This window comes from Lissotriton vulgaris, chromosome 9 (assembly GCF_964263255.1).
Source record: "Lissotriton vulgaris chromosome 9, aLisVul1.2, whole genome shotgun sequence".
NCBI lineage: Eukaryota > Metazoa > Chordata > Amphibia > Caudata > Salamandridae > Lissotriton > Lissotriton vulgaris.
In genome coordinates this window covers 908,154,465-908,174,942 of record NC_141697.1, presented here as the reverse complement: position 1 = coordinate 908,174,942, position 20,478 = coordinate 908,154,465, and the positions used below count along the sequence as shown (strand labels likewise).

General features: G+C 41.8%; 1 protein-coding gene across 2 annotated transcripts in view; it reads left to right on the top strand.

The window, feature by feature from the left end:
- LOC147692488 (cytochrome c oxidase subunit 7A1, mitochondrial-like) overlaps positions 1-18,398 on the top strand; it is a 42,382-nt gene extending 23,984 nt beyond the window's left edge. For both annotated transcript variants that reach the window (XM_086938698.1, XM_086938699.1), the window contains exon 4: positions 18,141-18,398. In XM_086938698.1, the coding sequence (XP_086794824.1) occupies positions 18,141-18,199 (59 nt within the window). In that variant the 3' untranslated portion in view covers positions 18,200-18,398. The remainder of the gene's footprint in view (positions 1-18,140) is intronic.
- The last annotated feature ends 2,080 nt before the right edge of the window (positions 18,399-20,478 follow it).

The window sequence follows — 20,478 nt, the reverse complement described above, 5'->3', positions numbered from 1 at the left end:
CACAGTTCACACTGGTCCTCAGAAATCAGGGCAAAACAACAGCGCAGCGGCTCCTCGTATAAGTTGGGATGCTGAAAAATGTGTATAGAGATTTATGCCCACATGCTTCAAAATCAAATGCATTCGCAAACGGTGCGAATCGCAATTTTTGGCCGTTTGCGAATGCAATTGACTAATTTGGAATGCATCATGCATTTAGCAATTTTAGGAATCGCAACCATGTTGCGATTTCTAAAATTGCGATTGCATTTATGAAATCGCAATTTCAGATTTCTTAAATGCAATGCATGATCATTTTTTAATTGCGAATTCGCAATTTGGAATTGGTAAATTAGCATGAAGTTGAACTTCATGCTAATTTACCGAAAACTTTCAAATATGCACAAATTGCATTTTTGAAAGTTTTAATTTACACACACACATGCCCTTGGGGCATGTGTGTATGTAAATTGCATTTAAAGTTACATTTAAGGGGTGCAGGGAGGGGTTCTTTGGACCCCTCCTGCACCCTTGAAATTGCATTCACATTTTGCGAATCGCAATTTGAAATTCGCAAAATGTTAATGCCTCCCCATTCATTCCTATGGGCCTTTTGGCCCATAGGAATCAATGGGGAAGGGTTTTCCTTAATTGCGATTCGCAAATTGTGAATCGCAATTAAGGAAAAATACCGAATCGCAAAAATATATGCGAATTGTTCATGCATTGCAGTTTGCGATTTCTAAATTGCGATTCCTTAATTTTCGCAATTTAGGAATCGCAAACGGGTGCAATGATGCATGTGGCCGTTAGCGTTTAAGATCAAATAAGTGCCTTCAATGCATTCATATTTTCAAGAACATGCAATCGGACCAATTAAAGCAACACACTGCTCCCAAGGGGCGTTTAAGGCTGCTGATGAGCCAACTGTACACATTTACATTTATTTGAGGTAATAGGCAACATGACAAGGCTGTTTTTTTTGTTTTCACAGTCTGCCTCTCCTCTGGCATCACAGTACAGGAGACCCTCATCCATTTCATCCAGAAGCACCCCGAAGTTCAGAATTAACCATCCAGTGACAGTTGTTTCTTTAACAAAAAGAACAGGGAACTGATTCAGTGAAAGTAAGAAAGATTAGGAACGTTGTACCAACTAGATCCTTCCCACTTCAACCATAGGGCCTAGTCACACAAAATGGGCTTTGAGGTGGTGTGGCGAGGCATGAGAGGGGTTCCAGAGCTGAGGAGCAACACAAGCATAAGCTTGTTCATGGGTGTTCACTTACTCTGCAAACTTCACACAATGACACATTTAACATGGCTTTACTCTGCATTTGTTGAAGTAAACTTTGCTACATCCTACAACAAATACAGCTCATTGTTTTGAGCCTAGGGAACCAAGTGTGGGGTAGGACTTGTACCACTGCAAACTATTTTAAAGTGACGTTCCATCCAAGAAGGGGTTCATGAGCACCCCATTACATGTGAGGTTTCAAAGTAGCACATAATTGCATTTCATACAAATGTATAGTGGAAAAAACACGGTAAAAATTAAAGATAGGAGAAGTTTCCAAATGATATTGTAGACAGAAGAGTAGCATACTTGTCTGAAAATAAAAAATGGAAATCTATGTTAGGTTGAGATAGGCTGTGGGAAAATGCTGGGATGGATAGAGGAAACAACACAAAAATGTTGGGCTGGTGGCAGAGAGACGTTTATGCAGATATTTTGGGATGAACAGGTGAAGCCATGGCCACATGGTCAGATGATGAATGAGGAAGGTGCAGGATGACACTGAGTTGCTGATAGCAAATAGGCATCTTGAGGCAATGGGCAGATTTTGGGCCTTGTTTGTTGTTGCAAAAGTGTGGAATACCATTTTGCGACCGCAAAAAACGGTCGCAGGTCTGGCCCCATGTCTGCAAAGGTGCAAATTTTACTTACCCTCACAACATCTCCATATGCCACAGTTCCCACTCCACGTCATTCCAAATTGTCAGTTTAAGAAACTTCATTAGGGAATTCTGCATTATTTCAGAGCGGTGCATTTCCATTGATTCGTTGTTCCTAGTAGATATCTAAAATTCAGAAAACTCCCCTTTGGTTTGAAGTTAGCCCCAAGGGTGTTCACCAAGGTACCACGTACTTTGGTGAGAATTCCTTATGCATTCTGCTAACACCTGCTACCCCATATGGCTGGCTTGTCCGCAAAGTGTCCTGTGGAGGTCCCGGCTACTAAAAGATGGGGAGACCTTCAATCATGTTCTTTATAGGCATGGATTTCTTGTTAGCAGTTGTGCAATTTGCGGAATTGGGAGGCAGATTTTATGGACCACATGTTCAGTGGCACAGCTTGCATTCTAAAATTCCATCTTTTTATTGTATAAGATACAGTGCTTAATTTGAGCTGGTAGTTGCAGGTGAGGAAATTTTAACAGGAGGGGGGAGAGAGAGAGTCAGTGGATTCAGTCTCCCGAGTCATACGAATAAACAAAGTGGAATCCACTCAAAGTGATAGTGATCCCTAGAGTGATGGGGCTTAAATTTGGAGAAACCTCTCTTTGCACACAGAAGGGGTAGAAACTTAAGAGATATACTAGTTCATACTAGACCACCCCCTCCTACCAAGGATCAGACGAGGTTACAAGGCATACATGGGCACTACCCGTGTGGCAACTGTAATAACTGCCACCTCACGAAAAAGAGCCAGAATCTAATTTTTACCAATGGGACAACATGGGAACAACGTGCATTTACGAACTGCAACAGTAAAAATGTAGTCTATCTAATCACCTGCCCATGTGGAAAGGAATATGTGGGAATGACCACCAGACCTGTTAGGGTCAGGTTAAATGAACACAAAAGCAACATCAGGTGTAAGAGACTAACGACTAAGATGTCAACTCATTATATCGAACAACAACACTGTGTGAATGAGCTACAGTGGACAATAATTGAACAACTGCCCTCAGAGATAGGTCTCCTGGAAAAAGAACAACGGTGGGTGTTTCGGTTGGGAACGGACACCACTGGGCTGAACGATTCCATTCCATGGAACCTTCTCAGATAAACTCTCGATCTGACTACCCATCATAATTTTGTTGATGTACACATGTGGTTACATACAACAAATGTTTTTGTTGGGTTCATATGGATTGTTGCATTAGTGTGGAAAGGTATCACCTAGTTGTGATTGAGGATGTACCCCTTAGGGATCAAGTTCCAAGAATTTCCCCAATTCACAACAATTTTCCTTAATGAATCACCGTGTGTTAAATCCATACGTATAAGCAGTCCATTCAATTACAGATCTAAATACATCTCTGTAAAGTAACTAGATTCACCACTGCTGTACTATTTGCTTACTTTGCTTGGCCATCTAACTGCCTTAATGCCTTGCCTTATTTCCCTCTATGTCACCGGTGCATTTAATCCAAAGCGCCATTTATCTGCGGGCGTTTATACGCAATACCGAGTGCTCCGTGTTTATGCGGAGTGTCTCCGTTGACGCGTGCGCGTCAGCCGTGTCTACCGCGCATGCGTCTCTCCGTAGCGGCAGTGCGCATGCGCGGCGGAGTAGCGGAGGGCGCGAGCGCATCACCGGACGCCCGGAGGTTCTCTCTGTATTTGGGCATTCACCGGGTTGCATTATTCAATTAACCTTCGCTAATTACCAACAGGCACAACATATATAAGGGCCTCGATTCCTTTGTAGCTCACTTCATCGGAGCCGCGTTGAGGGAAGGCAGGCGATTAGCTGTTGCAGTAACCGTGAGTTATAGACCACAGAGAGAAGCAGTTTTACACTGAACTTGTGGCGCTCTGATGACAAAGTTTTCCTACTGAACCCCTGATATTGATTTCTTAGGTTTTCTGATTAGAAAGGAAGGATTCCCCAATATACGCTAAAGGCTCATGAAGTCCTGTATTTGGGAACTTTAAGTAAGATTTGTATTCCTTTCTGTTGTGCTCTCCTTACATCTGAGCATAGAGTAATGTTGGTGTTGCGTGTATATATGTTTGTAGTGTCCTTTTTCGTTTTCCTTTCCAGGCTCCAATTATTTTTTGGGTTTTACCTGATGTTTTTTCAGAGAAGCATGATTCTTCTCCTTTAAACCTGTGACATTTAGAATTGTATGTTTATCTATGATTTTGTCTCCACAGGTTCTTACGCCAATTGGGCGCAACGACACTCACTAACATTTAACATTGTGAGGAACATTACACATTGTGGTAATTTTTATTTTCACTTTTACATCTTACATGTGAGTAAGGGGAGGGTAAGTGCATTAACCCTTGTCCTGAAGAAGGGGGCTTTGACCTCCGAAACATGTTGACTTTTAATATAGTGGTTTGATACCCTAACACGTATCTTTCTAAAACCACGCCCTGCACTTTTATTTTAATAATACCAGCCGGGGATTTAATAAAGTTTTTTTCTCCCACGTGCCAGGCATTTTTTAACTACTCACCTTTTTCACCTCACCTCACTCACACTTTTGTATACACACACCCCCACACATAGTTCACGTCAAGTGCTCCTGCGTATTCGCGAGTCGTAGCACGCCGCATCCCGTAGAGGGGTGCGAAGGCCCCGATGATGAAGCATGACACCAAGGGGCCTGTTGGTGTGTGAGGGGCATTTAAACAACACTGTGTGTTCCCCATCACTCTAGGGATCACTATCACTTTGAGTGGATCCCACTTTGTTTATTCGTATGACTCGGGAGACTGAATCCACTGACTCTCTCTCTCCCCCCTCCTGTTAAAATTTGTTTATAGACAGCGTGCAGCTGTGGGAGTCCCCTTCCCTTTCCCTTTGGACCTACACTCATTTTTTCACACGCAACCACTTTATTTCTTTGAAAAACCTTCCTGCTCTCCTCATCTGTCAACATGGAGGATGAACATGGACTGACTTTCAGTGAGGATGATATCGACCGCATTCTAGCAGATGATAAACCTTTTGAAGGCCTCAGTAGTAGCGACCCAGGGCCTGCAGTAGCCGATTGGGATGAGTTGATGAACACTCGCAAGATCCAAATCAGAACAGCCCTTCATGGCTTACTGATGAGGGAGTACTTGAGAAACAAGATGGCCCCACAAGGTTTATTGGTCAAAACTGAACCGTTTATTTTCCAGGACGACCTTGCTTTCAAAAAGGCATGGTCACTTATCTCTTAGCACTGCACCAGGGATTGGCTGGTACTTATAGTCCAGACTGCAGCTAGGAAGTCAGTAGAGCTGAAAGTAGAGATCCAAAGACTTGAGGTACAGCTTAAGGCCTTCATTTCACCAGCGGATCTTAAAAAGGGCTTAGAGGAACTAAACCAACAAATGAAAGAATTTGAGGCGGGCTTGAAACAAAGCAAATTTAACAAATTGAAAAAAGACAAAGACCGCTTTACCCCTGAGAGAGCCTACCCGTATACTCGAGCAGATTATGTCATGAAAGATAACCTGAGCGATACAGACAGTGTTAACTCAGATGGCAGTAACTCCAGTAACAAATCGGGAGGTTTTCAACAAAGAAAGCAGAGAGGCGGCTTTCGTCAACAAAGAGCCCAATTCCCGCGTCAAAGAGGTTGGCGTGGTTTTCAAGGCCCTCAATTTAATCCTTATCAACCTCCTTTTCAATTTCCGCAATACCAGTTTGTCCCACCCCAAATGGGACAAATGTACCCCCAGTGGGTCCCAGACCAAACCAATGTACCCCAAAATCAACAACCTTTTTTATCCTGGGGCCAGGGATCCCGCAGAGGGCGGAACAAGAAGGGCAACAATGTGAATTGGCAGCCCACAGAGGAGTCAGACCCACGTGTCGTAACAAGGAGTATGGCAGCCAATCAGGCGTCAACCAGCCACAGGGGGACTTAGTTATAAACATAACCCCGTGGCCACTTACGGATCTGCAAAAGGAGGTATTGAATAAAGGCCTGGGTTATGTCCCTACCAATAGACCAGACATTTTCCTACTACATAAGGAAATGCAGGAGTTTATAAGAACTATAAAATTGCGGGCATTCTTCAAAGATAAGGATCTACCCACAGAGACTTCTGATACTGGTCTAAGACCCAAGTCCACATTTACTCCACTTGACAACCAGCTTCCTGTTGAAGTATTGGCTTTCGAAAAAGCCATGATGCAGGAATTGAAAGGTCTAGAAACCAGACAGAAGGTCTTTCAGAATATGAGCAGAACAGAGAATGAGGCCATCAAAGAATTGAGGATGAACAAAAACTTGGTTATAAAACCAGCAGATAAGGGTGGTGCAGTGGTTGTCCAAACAACCATAGCCTATGACAAGGAATGCAGGCGGCTCCTTTCTGATAACAGGAACTATCAGATACTGACGGAAGATCCCACTGAATCGTTGAGAGTCCAGATAGGTGGTATGGTGGAAGAGGCACTTACACATGACTGGATTACTAAAAAGGAGTCCGAATTCCTGACACAGAGGAACCCGCGCATTCCTTACTTTTACACCATTCCCAAGGTGCACAAGAACCTGGAGAACCCCCCAGGTCGCCCCATAGTTTCCGGAATCTCATCCATCCTGGAACCTTTATCCAAGTTTGCGGATGCTTTCTTGAGGCCACTTGTACAGGCTACTGACACCTATCTACGGGACACCAAAGCAGTACTACAACTGTTGAATAATCAAACCTTTGATCCTGCTTCACAGATGTTGCTAAGCCTGGATGTGGAGAGCCTCTATACGAGTCTCCCCCACGACGAAACCATCCAAATCATTGAGGAGGTACTGCATTCTACGACTTGGGAATACCACACCCCACGGAATGTAGTGATGGAGTGCATTTCTCTGGCACTCACGAAAAACTTTTTCGAATATGAGGGCACTCTTTTCTGGCAGAAGCATGGGACCAGCATGGGCAGCACTTTTGCCCCGAGTCTGGCTGGACTGTATGTCCACCATTTGGAATCTACGAAAATCCTGCACCAAGACAATCCCCACAGGGCGAGGATTCGCACCTGGCGAAGATACATTGATGATATCCTGGTCATCTGGGATGGAGATGCAACCATGATAACTGAATTCATTGACTGGCTTAACAATCAAAATGCCTTTTTGAAATTCACTCACCAGGCATCTAATACCAACATGGTTTTTCTAGATTTGAATATCTATTACGAAGCCGGCATGTTAAAAACGGAAACACATTTCAAACCTACGGCAAGGAACTGTCTCCTCAGATTTGACAGCTTTCATCCTCGTCATCTGAGAGAGAACCTTCCTTATGGACAGTTCCTACGCCTTCGTCGGAACTGTACTGATGTGGCCAGATACAAAACTCAGGCCAAGGATCTTAGTGCAAAACTAAGACAGAGGAAATACCCGGAAACTGTGATCAAAAAAGCCTTTACCAGAGCACGAAATAATAACCGGGATGCCCTTCTGGAGGACAATCCACGTAGGGAGGATGCCGCAAACAGGACGGTTTGCGTTACCACATACAGTCCGGTCAGCAACCAAGTGACAAAACTGGTCCATAAACATTGGCGCACTCTAACGAGTGGTGGCTTAAATTTGGAGAAACCTCTCTTTGCACACAGAAGGGGTAGAAACTTAAGAGATATACTAGTTCATACTAGACCACCCCCTCCTACCAAGGATCAGACGAGGTTACAAGGCATACATGGGCACTACCCGTGTGGCAACTGTAATAACTGCCACCTCACGAAAAAGAGCCAGAATCTAATTTTTACCAATGGGACAACATGGGAACAACGTGCATTTACGAACTGCAACAGTAAAAATGTAGTCTATCTAATCACCTGCCCATGTGGAAAGGAATATGTGGGAATGACCACCAGACCTGTTAGGGTCAGGTTAAATGAACACAAAAGCAACATCAGGTGTAAGAGACTAACGACTAAGATGTCAACTCATTATATCGAACAACAACACTGTGTGAATGAGCTACAGTGGACAATAATTGAACAACTGCCCTCAGAGATAGGTCTCCTGGAAAAAGAACAACGGTGGGTGTTTCGGTTGGGAACGGACACCACTGGGCTGAACGATTCCATTCCATGGAACCTTCTCAGATAAACTCTCGATCTGACTACCCATCATAATTTTGTTGATGTACACATGTGGTTACATACAACAAATGTTTTTGTTGGGTTCATATGGATTGTTGCATTAGTGTGGAAAGGTATCACCTAGTTGTGATTGAGGATGTACCCCTTAGGGATCAAGTTCCAAGAATTTCCCCAATTCACAACAATTTTCCTTAATGAATCACCGTGTGTTAAATCCATACGTATAAGCAGTCCATTCAATTACAGATCTAAATACATCTCTGTAAAGTAACTAGATTCACCACTGCTGTACTATTTGCTTACTTTGCTTGGCCATCTAACTGCCTTAATGCCTTGCCTTATTTCCCTCTATGTCACCGGTGCATTTAATCCAAAGCGCCATTTATCTGCGGGCGTTTATACGCAATACCGAGTGCTCCGTGTTTATGCGGAGTGTCTCCGTTGACGCGTGCGCGTCAGCCGTGTCTACCGCGCATGCGTCTCTCCGTAGCGGCAGTGCGCATGCGCGGCGGAGTAGCGGAGGGCGCGAGCGCATCACCGGACGCCCGGAGGTTCTCTCTGTATTTGGGCATTCACCGGGTTGCATTATTCAATTAACCTTCGCTAATTACCAACAGGCACAACATATATAAGGGCCTCGATTCCTTTGTAGCTCACTTCATCGGAGCCGCGTTGAGGGAAGGCAGGCGATTAGCTGTTGCAGTAACCGTGAGTTATAGACCACAGAGAGAAGCAGTTTTACACTGAACTTGTGGCGCTCTGATGACAAAGTTTTCCTACTGAACCCCTGATATTGATTTCTTAGGTTTTCTGATTAGAAAGGAAGGATTCCCCAATATACGCTAAAGGCTCATGAAGTCCTGTATTTGGGAACTTTAAGTAAGATTTGTATTCCTTTCTGTTGTGCTCTCCTTACATCTGAGCATAGAGTAATGTTGGTGTTGCGTGTATATATGTTTGTAGTGTCCTTTTTCGTTTTCCTTTCCAGGCTCCAATTATTTTTTGGGTTTTACCTGATGTTTTTTCAGAGAAGCATGATTCTTCTCCTTTAAACCTGTGACATTTAGAATTGTATGTTTATCTATGATTTTGTCTCCACAGGTTCTTACGCCAATTGGGCGCAACGACACTCACTAACATTTAACATTGTGAGGAACATTACACATTGTGGTAATTTTTATTTTCACTTTTACATCTTACATGTGAGTAAGGGGAGGGTAAGTGCATTAACCCTTGTCCTGAAGAAGGGGGCTTTGACCTCCGAAACATGTTGACTTTTAATATAGTGGTTTGATACCCTAACACGTATCTTTCTAAAACCACGCCCTGCACTTTTATTTTAATAATACCAGCCGGGGATTTAATAAAGTTTTTTTCTCCCACGTGCCAGGCATTTTTTAACTACTCACCTTTTTCACCTCACCTCACTCACACTTTTGTATACACACACCCCCACACATAGTTCACGTCAAGTGCTCCTGCGTATTCGCGAGTCGTAGCACGCCGCATCCCGTAGAGGGGTGCGAAGGCCCCGATGATGAAGCATGACACCAAGGGGCCTGTTGGTGTGTGAGGGGCATTTAAACAACACTGTGTGTTCCCCATCACTCTAGGGATCACTATCACTTTGAGTGGATTCCACTTTGTTTATTCAGTTGCAGGTGAGGCCCACCGGCACTTATTTTCTGGGTATTGGCATGTATATTTCCTGTTCAGACTTTGACCAAGTGCAAGAGAGTCACAGACACAGAAGGGGGGAAAAAGAGGAAGAGAAAGACAGGAAAAACAATGACAAAGAAAGAAAGCACGAATGAAGAAGATCATGAAAGAGTGAGGTAATGTGGCCGGGAGTGCCTGGTGTCGAATGAAAGCGGTATGCAGTGCAGACAAGAGTACACAGCCTCGGTATTCAGCACCCCCTATATTCAATAGCCCTGGCCATGGGCCTCTGAGCGAAAGTTTAATCCCTGGCACCTATTCTTTTACAAATTAGGTGCTGTTAAAATCTATACGCTTACAAATATGAGCATTCATGCCATACCAAGGCAGTGCTTTGTACCCTACTTTTCCAAGTCTTTACAGGTTCCTGTTTGCTTAATCCTCTCTCGTAATAAATGTAATCGTAAAACTGCCAAAAGGCTACTTTAGTTGTTTAGCTTCCTGCTCACTGTCTAACCATTCAACAAACCTTTGAACCTAATTCTTCACTGTTTTTCTAGCAAGAGGTCATCGGTACACAGTCTCCTTTAATTCTCATTTGAAATCAGTTTTTTTTGTTCTCTACAAAATGATGTGTTGCAACTTTGACCTTAACTATTCTCACTGTACTTTGAGTACTCATTGCCATCTATTGAATTTTCTTGCTCAACTTCAAATTTTGAAAACCCACTGTGATACTTAAATATATCACTAAAGCAAATTACATTATTCATTTTATCCATTTGTCAGTCTTTTACTACATTATTATAATTACTCATGTCAATGCCCCAAAAAGCAGAAAGGTCTGAATTTTGGTTAATCTCTCTTGATGTTTTCAGTTTCACCTTAAAGATCAATTTCACTTCTGGTCTCTGGCGATGAAGTTAATTTTATACACTCTTATTTCTCAGCCCTATTAATCGCAAAACAGGACAACAGTAACGCAGCTTTTTTTTCGCCTCTAAGGGGTTTGCTACTGCTGTAGATTTCAGACATATATTGTTTAATTGTCCCCAAATATTCTTATTTGTAGTAGAATATTGGTGCTGTCAACATACCATAAACGGCATGTTGTGATAGAATTATTTAACTTGGAATTTGTTTTTTAAACGAAACCAGTTAATAATGTCGTTTTTTAATTATTTATACATAAGATTTGCAGAGACCAAACTACAAAAGCCATTCAGAAGTGCAGACTGGCATGTTTTGACATTTCTCTGGCGAGTGACTCTTAATTAGAATATTCCTTTTCTCTAATTTTGAATCTTCATTTATGCTGACCTGGCACGTTTTTGTACAAAATAGCATGCACAAACCGTCTGAATGTGAAGAATATTCTAAGGGGCCTATTTATGAAAAAGTCGCTCAGCGCTGCAACTCACCTTCCTGCGCTGCTCTCCATGAGAGGGACAGGGCAGGAATGCGCCGTATTTAAGACAATTCCTGTATTTTCCTCTGCTGTGGCACCCTTTTGGCAGCCCAGCGCCAAGGCAAGGGTGCCTGTATGATTGTTTTTGTACACCTGCCTACACAAAAACAATCCTGAGAGGCATTTTTGACTTTCTATGTGTGTTGCATAATGCAGCACACATTGAAAGAGGAAGTAACACGGTAAATAAAGATATTTCTCTTTGTTGTGCCCCTCCTGGAAAGGTGTATCTTTTGGGTTTCCTAGCTCTGGTAAATCTGTGAATGAGTCAAAAACCATGGGAATTGAGTGGGAACACCCATACATGCCCATGGAACGCCTTCTAGGGGCAGAGTAAGGCAACGCAGCGATTTGCACTGCGTTGGCTTGCTCCAGATTTATGGACCCACTAGAGCCACACGAAGTGGCCTTGTGTGGCTTCATAAATCTGACTTAAGGTTTTCGTCACTCTAGCACCATGTTGTATGGTGCTTGAGCGACTCAAACCAACTTGTATATAGGCCCCTACGTTTCCAGGGACCCTCACAGCGACCCTAGGACAAAAATCTCTCCAGCTGAGTGGATTTGTACCCTCCAAGCCTTATGGTTTGATTGCATTGGCAAAAACTCTGTGCAAATCTTAAACCAAAACAGTTTTCCTCTCCACTCCAGGAGAATTAGTCACTGATTGTGCAAAAAGACAAAGGGGGTTTCTACGTCCACGTGAATCAGAGGAGGAGATTTGGAGGCGAAAGGGGCAATGAATGAACAAGGAGACAGAGGGAGTCCACAAAACGGCCTAACAGGAAGTTACCTAGCATAGTTGGTGCTGATAGATCCAGAAGGCAAAAGGTAACTAGATCAGGACGTTTGAGTTCATTAGCCTAGAAAATTCACATGAAATTGTGACCCATGTATCAATTATATTTCACGAAGGTGTAACAGAAAAAAGCTGAAACGTGTTAGAGTATAGCATTAGGTTAGGCATCAATTGTGATATCAAGTATGTCTACCCAACTATATTCTGCTGTTTTTGTCCAGTGTTATAACCAGTGGCACCAATCCCAATTTGCATTTCACATGTCTGCAGAAATAACATGAAATATGCAGTGTTTCTGAATTTAATGTCAAAACAAAAAAAAAATTCAAAATGAATTGACTGGATTAATTTATTTTCAATAGTCTCATTTTATTACATTTATTATTTTTAGATTGCGCTCGTGCAGTCAAGTCGTCAGCACCAAACACATCCGAGTGAAATGCTGCTGTAGATTAGAATGAAGTGGTCTTAGTTAACAGGAGGATAACAATAGTGCTAGCAGGTCACCGGAGCATTGTTGGCACCTGTTAATTTCCATAAACGGGTCTGAATAGGCGCCCTAAGAATATTATAGAAATTGTCTTCAGTACCAAGGTTTTGGTTTTGGGTGGGGACCTCAGCATCTGGTTAATGGATATGGTTCCAACTGGTAGGAAAGGCAAGAAGCTGTCTGTCTATGGGGAGCTGCATACACCAGGCGTGAGGGCTTTAATTTAACACTGTGCGTGGTCAACAACCATTAGAGCTGCACCACTGAAGAGTGAATGTGGCTATTACGTTTTTCCCCACTGATACAATTGCACACAGTTTTGCAACGTTTGGAACTTGTTTATAACCTTCCTTGGAAGGCACCTTGTATTCCGTCATAGTAATCAATTCTCCAGATCACCAGGTCTAACAGGAAATATAGGGGCATATTATCAAGACAGGCGATAAAATTATCGCCGTTTTAGCGGCAGAAAGCTGCAGCTAAAACGGCGATAATGGGCTTGATAATATGCTCTATTGAATTCCAATTGAAGCCCATGTCAGATGTGAAGGACATTTAACATGGGTTTCAATTGGAATTCCATAGAGCATATTATGAAGCCCATTATTGCCGTTTTAGCGGCATCGGAGGCCTATTCCACAATACAATGCGTCACTCCGTACGCCTGCTCCAAGCAGGCGTAGGGTTTGGACGCAGTGGCGTTCTAGAAATGATGCAGTGAAATCTTGTATATTTAATTGTGTCACTTCTATGAGGCTTTCCTGCGTGGGAACGCCCACCCTGACTACATTATACCTGACGTAAGTATAATGTGGCGCAGGGCTTTTCAACGTGATGCATCTCCCTAGATGCGTCATGTTGTAAATGGGCCCCAAAGTGCCGCATTGTTTACAACGCTGCTGTGTCACAAAAAGTGATGCAGCGGCGGCGCAAAAGTGTCACAAGGGGCTTGTAAATCTGCCCCTATATTTTTTTGAAATATGTATTATCCCTGTTCCCATCTTGAAAATATCTCCTCTGCCTCCTTTTGTGCAAATCTCCTCATCCTTCTTGTGTCATTTTGCAGGTGTGTATGTCTAAGAGCATTCACAAGAGTCCCCGAGCGAGTAAGACTGCTGGGTTACAAAGGCTTTGAACATGTGTTCATTAAGACAAATGCATATTTAGGTCTATCTTAGAAATAGCTACCTGCCCTTCTAAACTGGCCTAGAGACATCTACAACTGTGTGCCACCTTATGTTTTGACAAACAACAAATAATAATTAATCTTACATAGAACAAATGGGCTTTGCTCAGCCTTCTTTTACCATTGGTTAGTTTGACTGTCATTTAAAAGTGTGGTCAACCTCCAGGACTGTGTACAGGCTCTGGGAATGGGTTACCATTGTAGCTATTGGCCTTCTTAGCAGTGTCAACTTTTGTGTCTGTTTTGTTAAAAAGATAGCCATTAGGTAATTTCCTTGTCAGTTACGATGAGTGACAGCATTTTGCCTCTGCACATGCCCTATTTCTTCAGCTAGCTAGGATGTTAATCTATCTCTATTTCATTCAGTCCGCCTCGGTCTTTGACTCTCTGTTGTTTTTTCTATCTCCTCCTGTCTATTTCTGTCTGTCTGTTTATATTGATGTATTTCTGTATCTCGGTATCTATATCTGTCTCTTATATTTGTCTCTAACTGTGTCTATCTCCATTTATGCCACTGTCTGTTTCTTCTCTCTCGGTCTCTTCTGTCTCATTTTCTCTCGGTTTCCATTGATCTTTTTGTTCATTTCGATCTGTTTCTAGTTATCCTGTAACTAGGCCTCTTTATTTGTCTTTCTGTTTCACCGTTCGTTATCTCTTTCATCTCTCTCTTTCTTTGTCCCATCTATCTTTGCCATTCTGTCTCATCTGCCTCACCTTCTCATTTTAAACATTTAGGGTCTCATTTATGAGGCCCCTTGCGCCATCAGAACGTTACTTTTTGTGACGTTCCGTGGCGCAGGAGCCTGCTCCATATTTACGAGGCAGCACTAACCACTTTTTTTGGATTTATGTTGCCTCGTGAATATTGTCCCCTTTAACGCAGTTTTCTGAATTAAAGCGGCGTGCAATGGGTGTTGCTGGGGGCGTTCCCAGCAACATCCATGGCGTTTGGACACTGCCCCAAATTTATGAGAAATCGTAAATCTGAGGCAGTGCCAAAAACGTACGCCTCCTCGTAAGGGTGGCCAACGAGGAGAAATATCCTTATTTCTCCTTGTTTTTTCTTTTTCTATGTGTGCTGCATTCTGCAGCACACAAAGAAAAAGGAAAAAGACTCTTGTGATTGCGACACTTGTGATTGTATTTGTGCAGGAAGGTTTCCCTTCCTGCACAAAAACAATCATCCCCTCAACGCAGGCCCCTTTGCACAATGGTGCAAAGGGGCCTGCATTGGCACATAGCAGTCAATTGCGCGCTGGCACAGGCGAAAAGGTCAGGGATGCACCATATCTCATAGCTAAGACGTATTCCTGCCCTTTTCCTTTGCCATAAGGCAGCACAGCAGGAAGGCCTGCGACGTGGCCCTACGGTAAAACCTCATAAATGAGGAACTAAGGCGTACGTTTTGAGCGCTGTCTCAGATTTACAATTTCTCGTAAATCTTGGGCAGTGTCAAAATGCCATGCGCAGAAAACTGTGTTAAAGGGGACAATATTCACGTGGCAGCATTAAGTTAAAAAAAGTGGCTTAGTGCTGCCTGGTAAATATGGAGCAGGCTCCTGCGCCACGGGACGTCATAAAAGAGGCCCTTACTACTTATTTCATTCTGTGTTTAAAGAAAAGTATTATAGTCGTTAACACGTTTTCCCCATACATCACTTAAACTTTAAATATCTGCTTTGTATTTCGGCATTTGTGTGCTTTATTAGCTATTGGAAATATTTTCAATTGACAGATGCTATTTTTTACACTTTCACAATAAAAATAACTTTACAAATTTAAAAGTGTCGACAGATCCTTCCTTCTTTGCCATTTTAATGTTGAATAAAAATATCAAATTTAGCAGACATTTTTACGAATTCGCTCAGTGATAAAAATTATTCAACAACAAATGAATTCAGTAAATTTACAAACCAATACAAAAAAACATACTAAACACACTTTCAAACCAAGACTTTGTTTGGCAGTTGAATCTGCGCCACAGATTTGGGCTGTTCTTAGATATGGTCATGTCATAATCTTGACATCACGTTCTTTCATGCCATTAGATGTATTTGAATTTAATTGTTTACACTCATTGCCATCAACGCTGGCTGGGGCCATAGAGAGGAAGCTGGTAAGCACTGGAGCTCAAGTAACTGACACTCAAAGGACTGGGATAATTACCTGAGTTCTTGGAGGGAGCAGACCCTGGTGCAGATGTGACACCCTGTGGCCAATGAAAGTATTGCATGTTTGATCCAGGATATATATGTTAAGGATTGTTCTAATAGCTAACCTCAAACTCGTAAGGATACACGTTATGTTATGAAAAAAAAACGCCTGGATTATATAATAACGAAATAATTATTCTCACAAAATAGCCCTCTCCCTGCAACCATTATCAAACCACCTGAGCTCTCATACATCCATCTTCTTGTTTGCCGTCACAGTGGGGACATATTACAGAAACTTTGCACTTGCGCCCAAAAATAAACCACAGGGTAAATCAATTTTCAACATTTTACTTCACGCATTTCTTCCACTTACAGCTCTGGAAGATAGGGCTATGCTTGAGTCAAAATAAATAAGCTCCGTTTTACTACACAAAAAGCAAGATATGTTACAAAAATAAAAAAAAGATTTTATTAGCACAAAGGTCTAATTCATAAATTGAGCAATTGTTCAACATTCCGATTTTCCAATTTTGATCCTGGTGATAAAAACTAGGGCCCATATCTATCAAGGTTTTGTGTTACCCTTTTACCGTTCAAGGGGACGCAAGGGCGACGCAAAACAGAAGTGATATTTATCAAGCACCCTGCGAGGTCCTGCGTGGTTTGATGAATCTAGAAAAACGCAAGTCAGCGCAAATCCCTGCGTTGAGTTACTCTGCTTCAGGGAGGCTTCCATGTGTGGAGGGTGGGTGTTCCCATGCATCAACCAATGGACTTTGGTACATTCCCTGAATTACCATTTGTTATAGGCCTCGGACTGCGTCAAAATGTTACAACTCCCCAGGGGTAGGCATAACGAGGAGAAATATCTTTATTTCTCCTTGTTTTTCTCTCTTTCTACATGTGTTACATTCTGCAGCACACATAAAAAGAGGAAAATGCCTCTCAGGATTGTTTTTGTGCAGAAAGGGGTTCATTCCTGCACAAAAACAACCCTGCTTACAACGCAGGCAAGCTTGTACCATGGTGCAATGGGGCCTGCATTGATGCAAGGCAGGCAGAAGTGCGCCAGCACTAGGAAAGGGCAGAAATGCACCATATAATGGCAAATGCGGCGCATTCCTGCCCTTTTCCTTTCACACAGTGCAGCAAAGTGGCTTGCTGCATTGCATGAAAACTTGATAGATATGGGCCGAGATGTAATCTGAACTCGGGCAAGAACCTATTCCATATTGCATATTCAGGAATGGATTTTCCATATGGTTTGCATCACTGTAAATTTTCTAGAATGTAGTCTCAGTTGACACTTGTAATTTTTGCTCTCAAAGGGGTGTCTGAAAAAGGCCACCTATTGGAGTCCGGTTCGGTTTTGTGGAGGTTTGAGGTTATTTTGGGGGGTTTGGCAGTGCGTTTTGGAGGGCAAGCCAAATTGCTTAAGTAGGTCCTCTATTGATGTAGGTGCCAACTGCACAACAAATGTATCTTTGTGATGAATAGCTGACCCTGGCAAGTGCTGTTAAATATATACCAAAAGAAACACAGGGGGTCTATTAGCTAACTATTAAAGCTACACTATCCATACAGAGTCGCCTAGATCTCAACGTGTGTGAATCACAGAGATAGTGAAAGGATGAAAACATAAGTAAAGAAGAGTGGACTCGAAACACAAAAGAGATCGATACATTATAGAATATTCATCAGTGGCTGACCAGTCCCAAACCGTTGATATAGGGTTTCCATCCAAAGAGACTTTTGTGATCAGTCATATCATCTGGCCAAACCCTAGTGTGTGAAAGGCTGGTCCCCTGATCATAGGGACTAAACCACACAGTGTTGATAACTTAGGATTTGGTCCACCAACTTTAATGAAACATCCGAAATGACCGATCTGTTGATGGTTAGAAAAAAGGTGCAACAAAACTTTTGCGTTTCGAGTCCACTCTTCTTTACTTATGTTTTCATCCTTTCACTATCTCTGTGATTCACACACGTTGAGATCTAGGCGACTCTGTATGGATAGTGTAGCTTTAATAGTTAGCTAATAGACCCCCTGTGTTTCTTTTGGTATATATTAAGTAGGAGCTGGGGATAAAACCAGGTGTGGGTCTTTAAACTCTATATCCCTTGGACCCCCCCTTTGAAAGTTTTTGTATTTATCAAGTGCTGTTAAATGCCTTAATAATCAGATATTGCATGTTCTGGCTTTTTGTTTGTGCAGATGTCTGCCTAAAGAGTTCTGTGTGGTTGTGCTGACCTCCTCGAGCGTTCTTTCTCTCCCTGCCCTCTCTTCTCCTTCTCTTTGACTCCCTCTCCTTTATCTCTCTTTTTCAAGGGACCGGCTACTCTATTTTCATGCTGGTGAAGGCCGCTTTCCCCAAGGAGGCGAAATGAGACTACAGCCAGGAAGTCCTCGTTCCCATCATCCTCCTCTCCCCAGCATTTGATCCTCAAGATGGAAGCATCCTAGCATAAGACTGGAGTACACTTTAAATTTCAACGAACCATGGAACTGTGATTTAATAATTACCCTGGGTGGGTCACTACTACATGTAACACCTTTATTTAATAAAATACAATTGGATGCATGAAATTTTCCTGTTACAGTGTCAGTTCTTTCGCAGTCATAACAATAATCTATTCCCTAGAAAGAATCCCACAGTTAATGCAATGTTAAATAAGATAAAGGTTTGCAATATATGTGTAAAGGTGTAATTCAACGTGTACCCAGTACGCTTACTGATGATGTCACATACGAAATGTGTGGTGTACTTTTCAATCTCTGCATGCTATTTATATACTCAGTGTTGGTTTATAAACAATATATTTGCTCTTCTGTCTCGAGGAGCTTGGTCTGATGACCAGTGACTCTACATGTGACTGCCAAACACATGTATGCTGTACTTATATGGGGCATAATCATTACTTGTAGTTCCCCAAAAGTATATATATATATATATATATATATATATATATATATATATATATATATATATATATATATATATATATATATATATATATATTTCATCAGTGATGTCACTGACCATGTCATGAATGATGTAATATGTGACATCATCAGCAGTGGTTTGCGGGTGCGCGAAATATAGTTAGTACAACTAACTATATAGGAGCAATTTCAATGGTTTTTTAAATGCTAATTCCTAACTATATATGACCTGAAACCTATGGTTTTTTCAGTGAATTTGCAAGGTTTTTTAAATGCTAATACCTAACTATATATGACCTGAAACCTATGTTTTTTTTTAATGAATTTGCAAGGTTTTTTAAATGCAAGGCTTCAAAACTATGGTTTTTTCACTGAATATATATATTTAATATAATATATATATATCATTTTTATTTTCTAGTTTTTTTTTAATATGATTACAGGGTCCGCGCACCGTGAGCGCTCCGTAAGCACACCGTAAACGCTCTGAGCTCTTACCCCGACAAATTTTTTTAAGTTTCTAAAACATAATATCTACATTTTTAACATAGATTGTAAAGGTAGACAATATCTGCTTAAATGTAGAAAATGTTTTTTTTAAAACTTTTAACAACAGTATATTACTTTTTTAAGTAGTAACAAATCTCGCGAGGGTACGTCGCACGTGCACACAACGTAAGAGCTCCATCCGCGCACCGTAAAAGCTTCGAGCTCTTACCCCGAAAGTTTTATAAACTTTAAATCGTTATATCTATGTATTCATTGCACAATGTAAAGGTACACATTATCTGGGATAATAAAGAACATGTTAATTTAATCTTTTAAAGACCATATATAACTTTAGGCAATTATAAATCTCGCGAGGGTGCGTATTACGTGAACGCATCGTAAGATGACGTCAGCGCTCTGTAAATAGAGCGTAAACGCACCGTAAGCTTACGTAAGCACTCCATAAACGCAACGTAAGCGCTCCGTAAGCTTACGTCCAACCATGTGACCTCAAAACAAAAGATTTAATTGGTTTATAATACTTCCTACTCCAATTGTTAAAGACCCCTCCCTTGTTCATCATTCTTCTTTGGCTTTCGAGGAAGAAACACCTTTTTTCATCAGCACGTTGCTCCTGAAAAATCTATTGAAATGTCTGAACAGCAGGAACCTGAGCATTCAGAACATGAGAAACTTGAGCATTCAGAACATGAGGAATCTAACCATTCTGAAGATGACGAACCTGAGTTTGTTCCTGAAACCCCTAGATTACCAAAAGAGTCCATAGTTTGGAAATTTTTTAAATTCCCAGAAGGACAGAAAAAGGTAAATGCGCCTTTTGTCACATGCAAAATCTGTGACACGGTACTTTCCAGAGGGGATCCACAGAAGAAGTACAGCTTTGGAACTTTTAGCATGGAACGCCATGTCAAGAATATACATCCAAACAATTGGAGTAAAGCTGTAATGAAAAGATCATCAGAGGAGCAGGGCTCTGCTCCCAGCACTTCTTCTCAACCAACCGCACCACCAATGCAAGCATCAATGGTTGCAAATATCCAACCAGAACTTAAGAATTTGATGATGCAATGCATTTGTTGCCAGAAACTGATAGCCTTTGGACAAGAGTCCATTCAAGTTATCCTGCAAAAAAACAGGAAGCACAGGTGCACCCCATAATTTTTTTCTTTATTTTTCATAGTTTGTTCCGGTTGAACAATTATCTGCCTTAAAA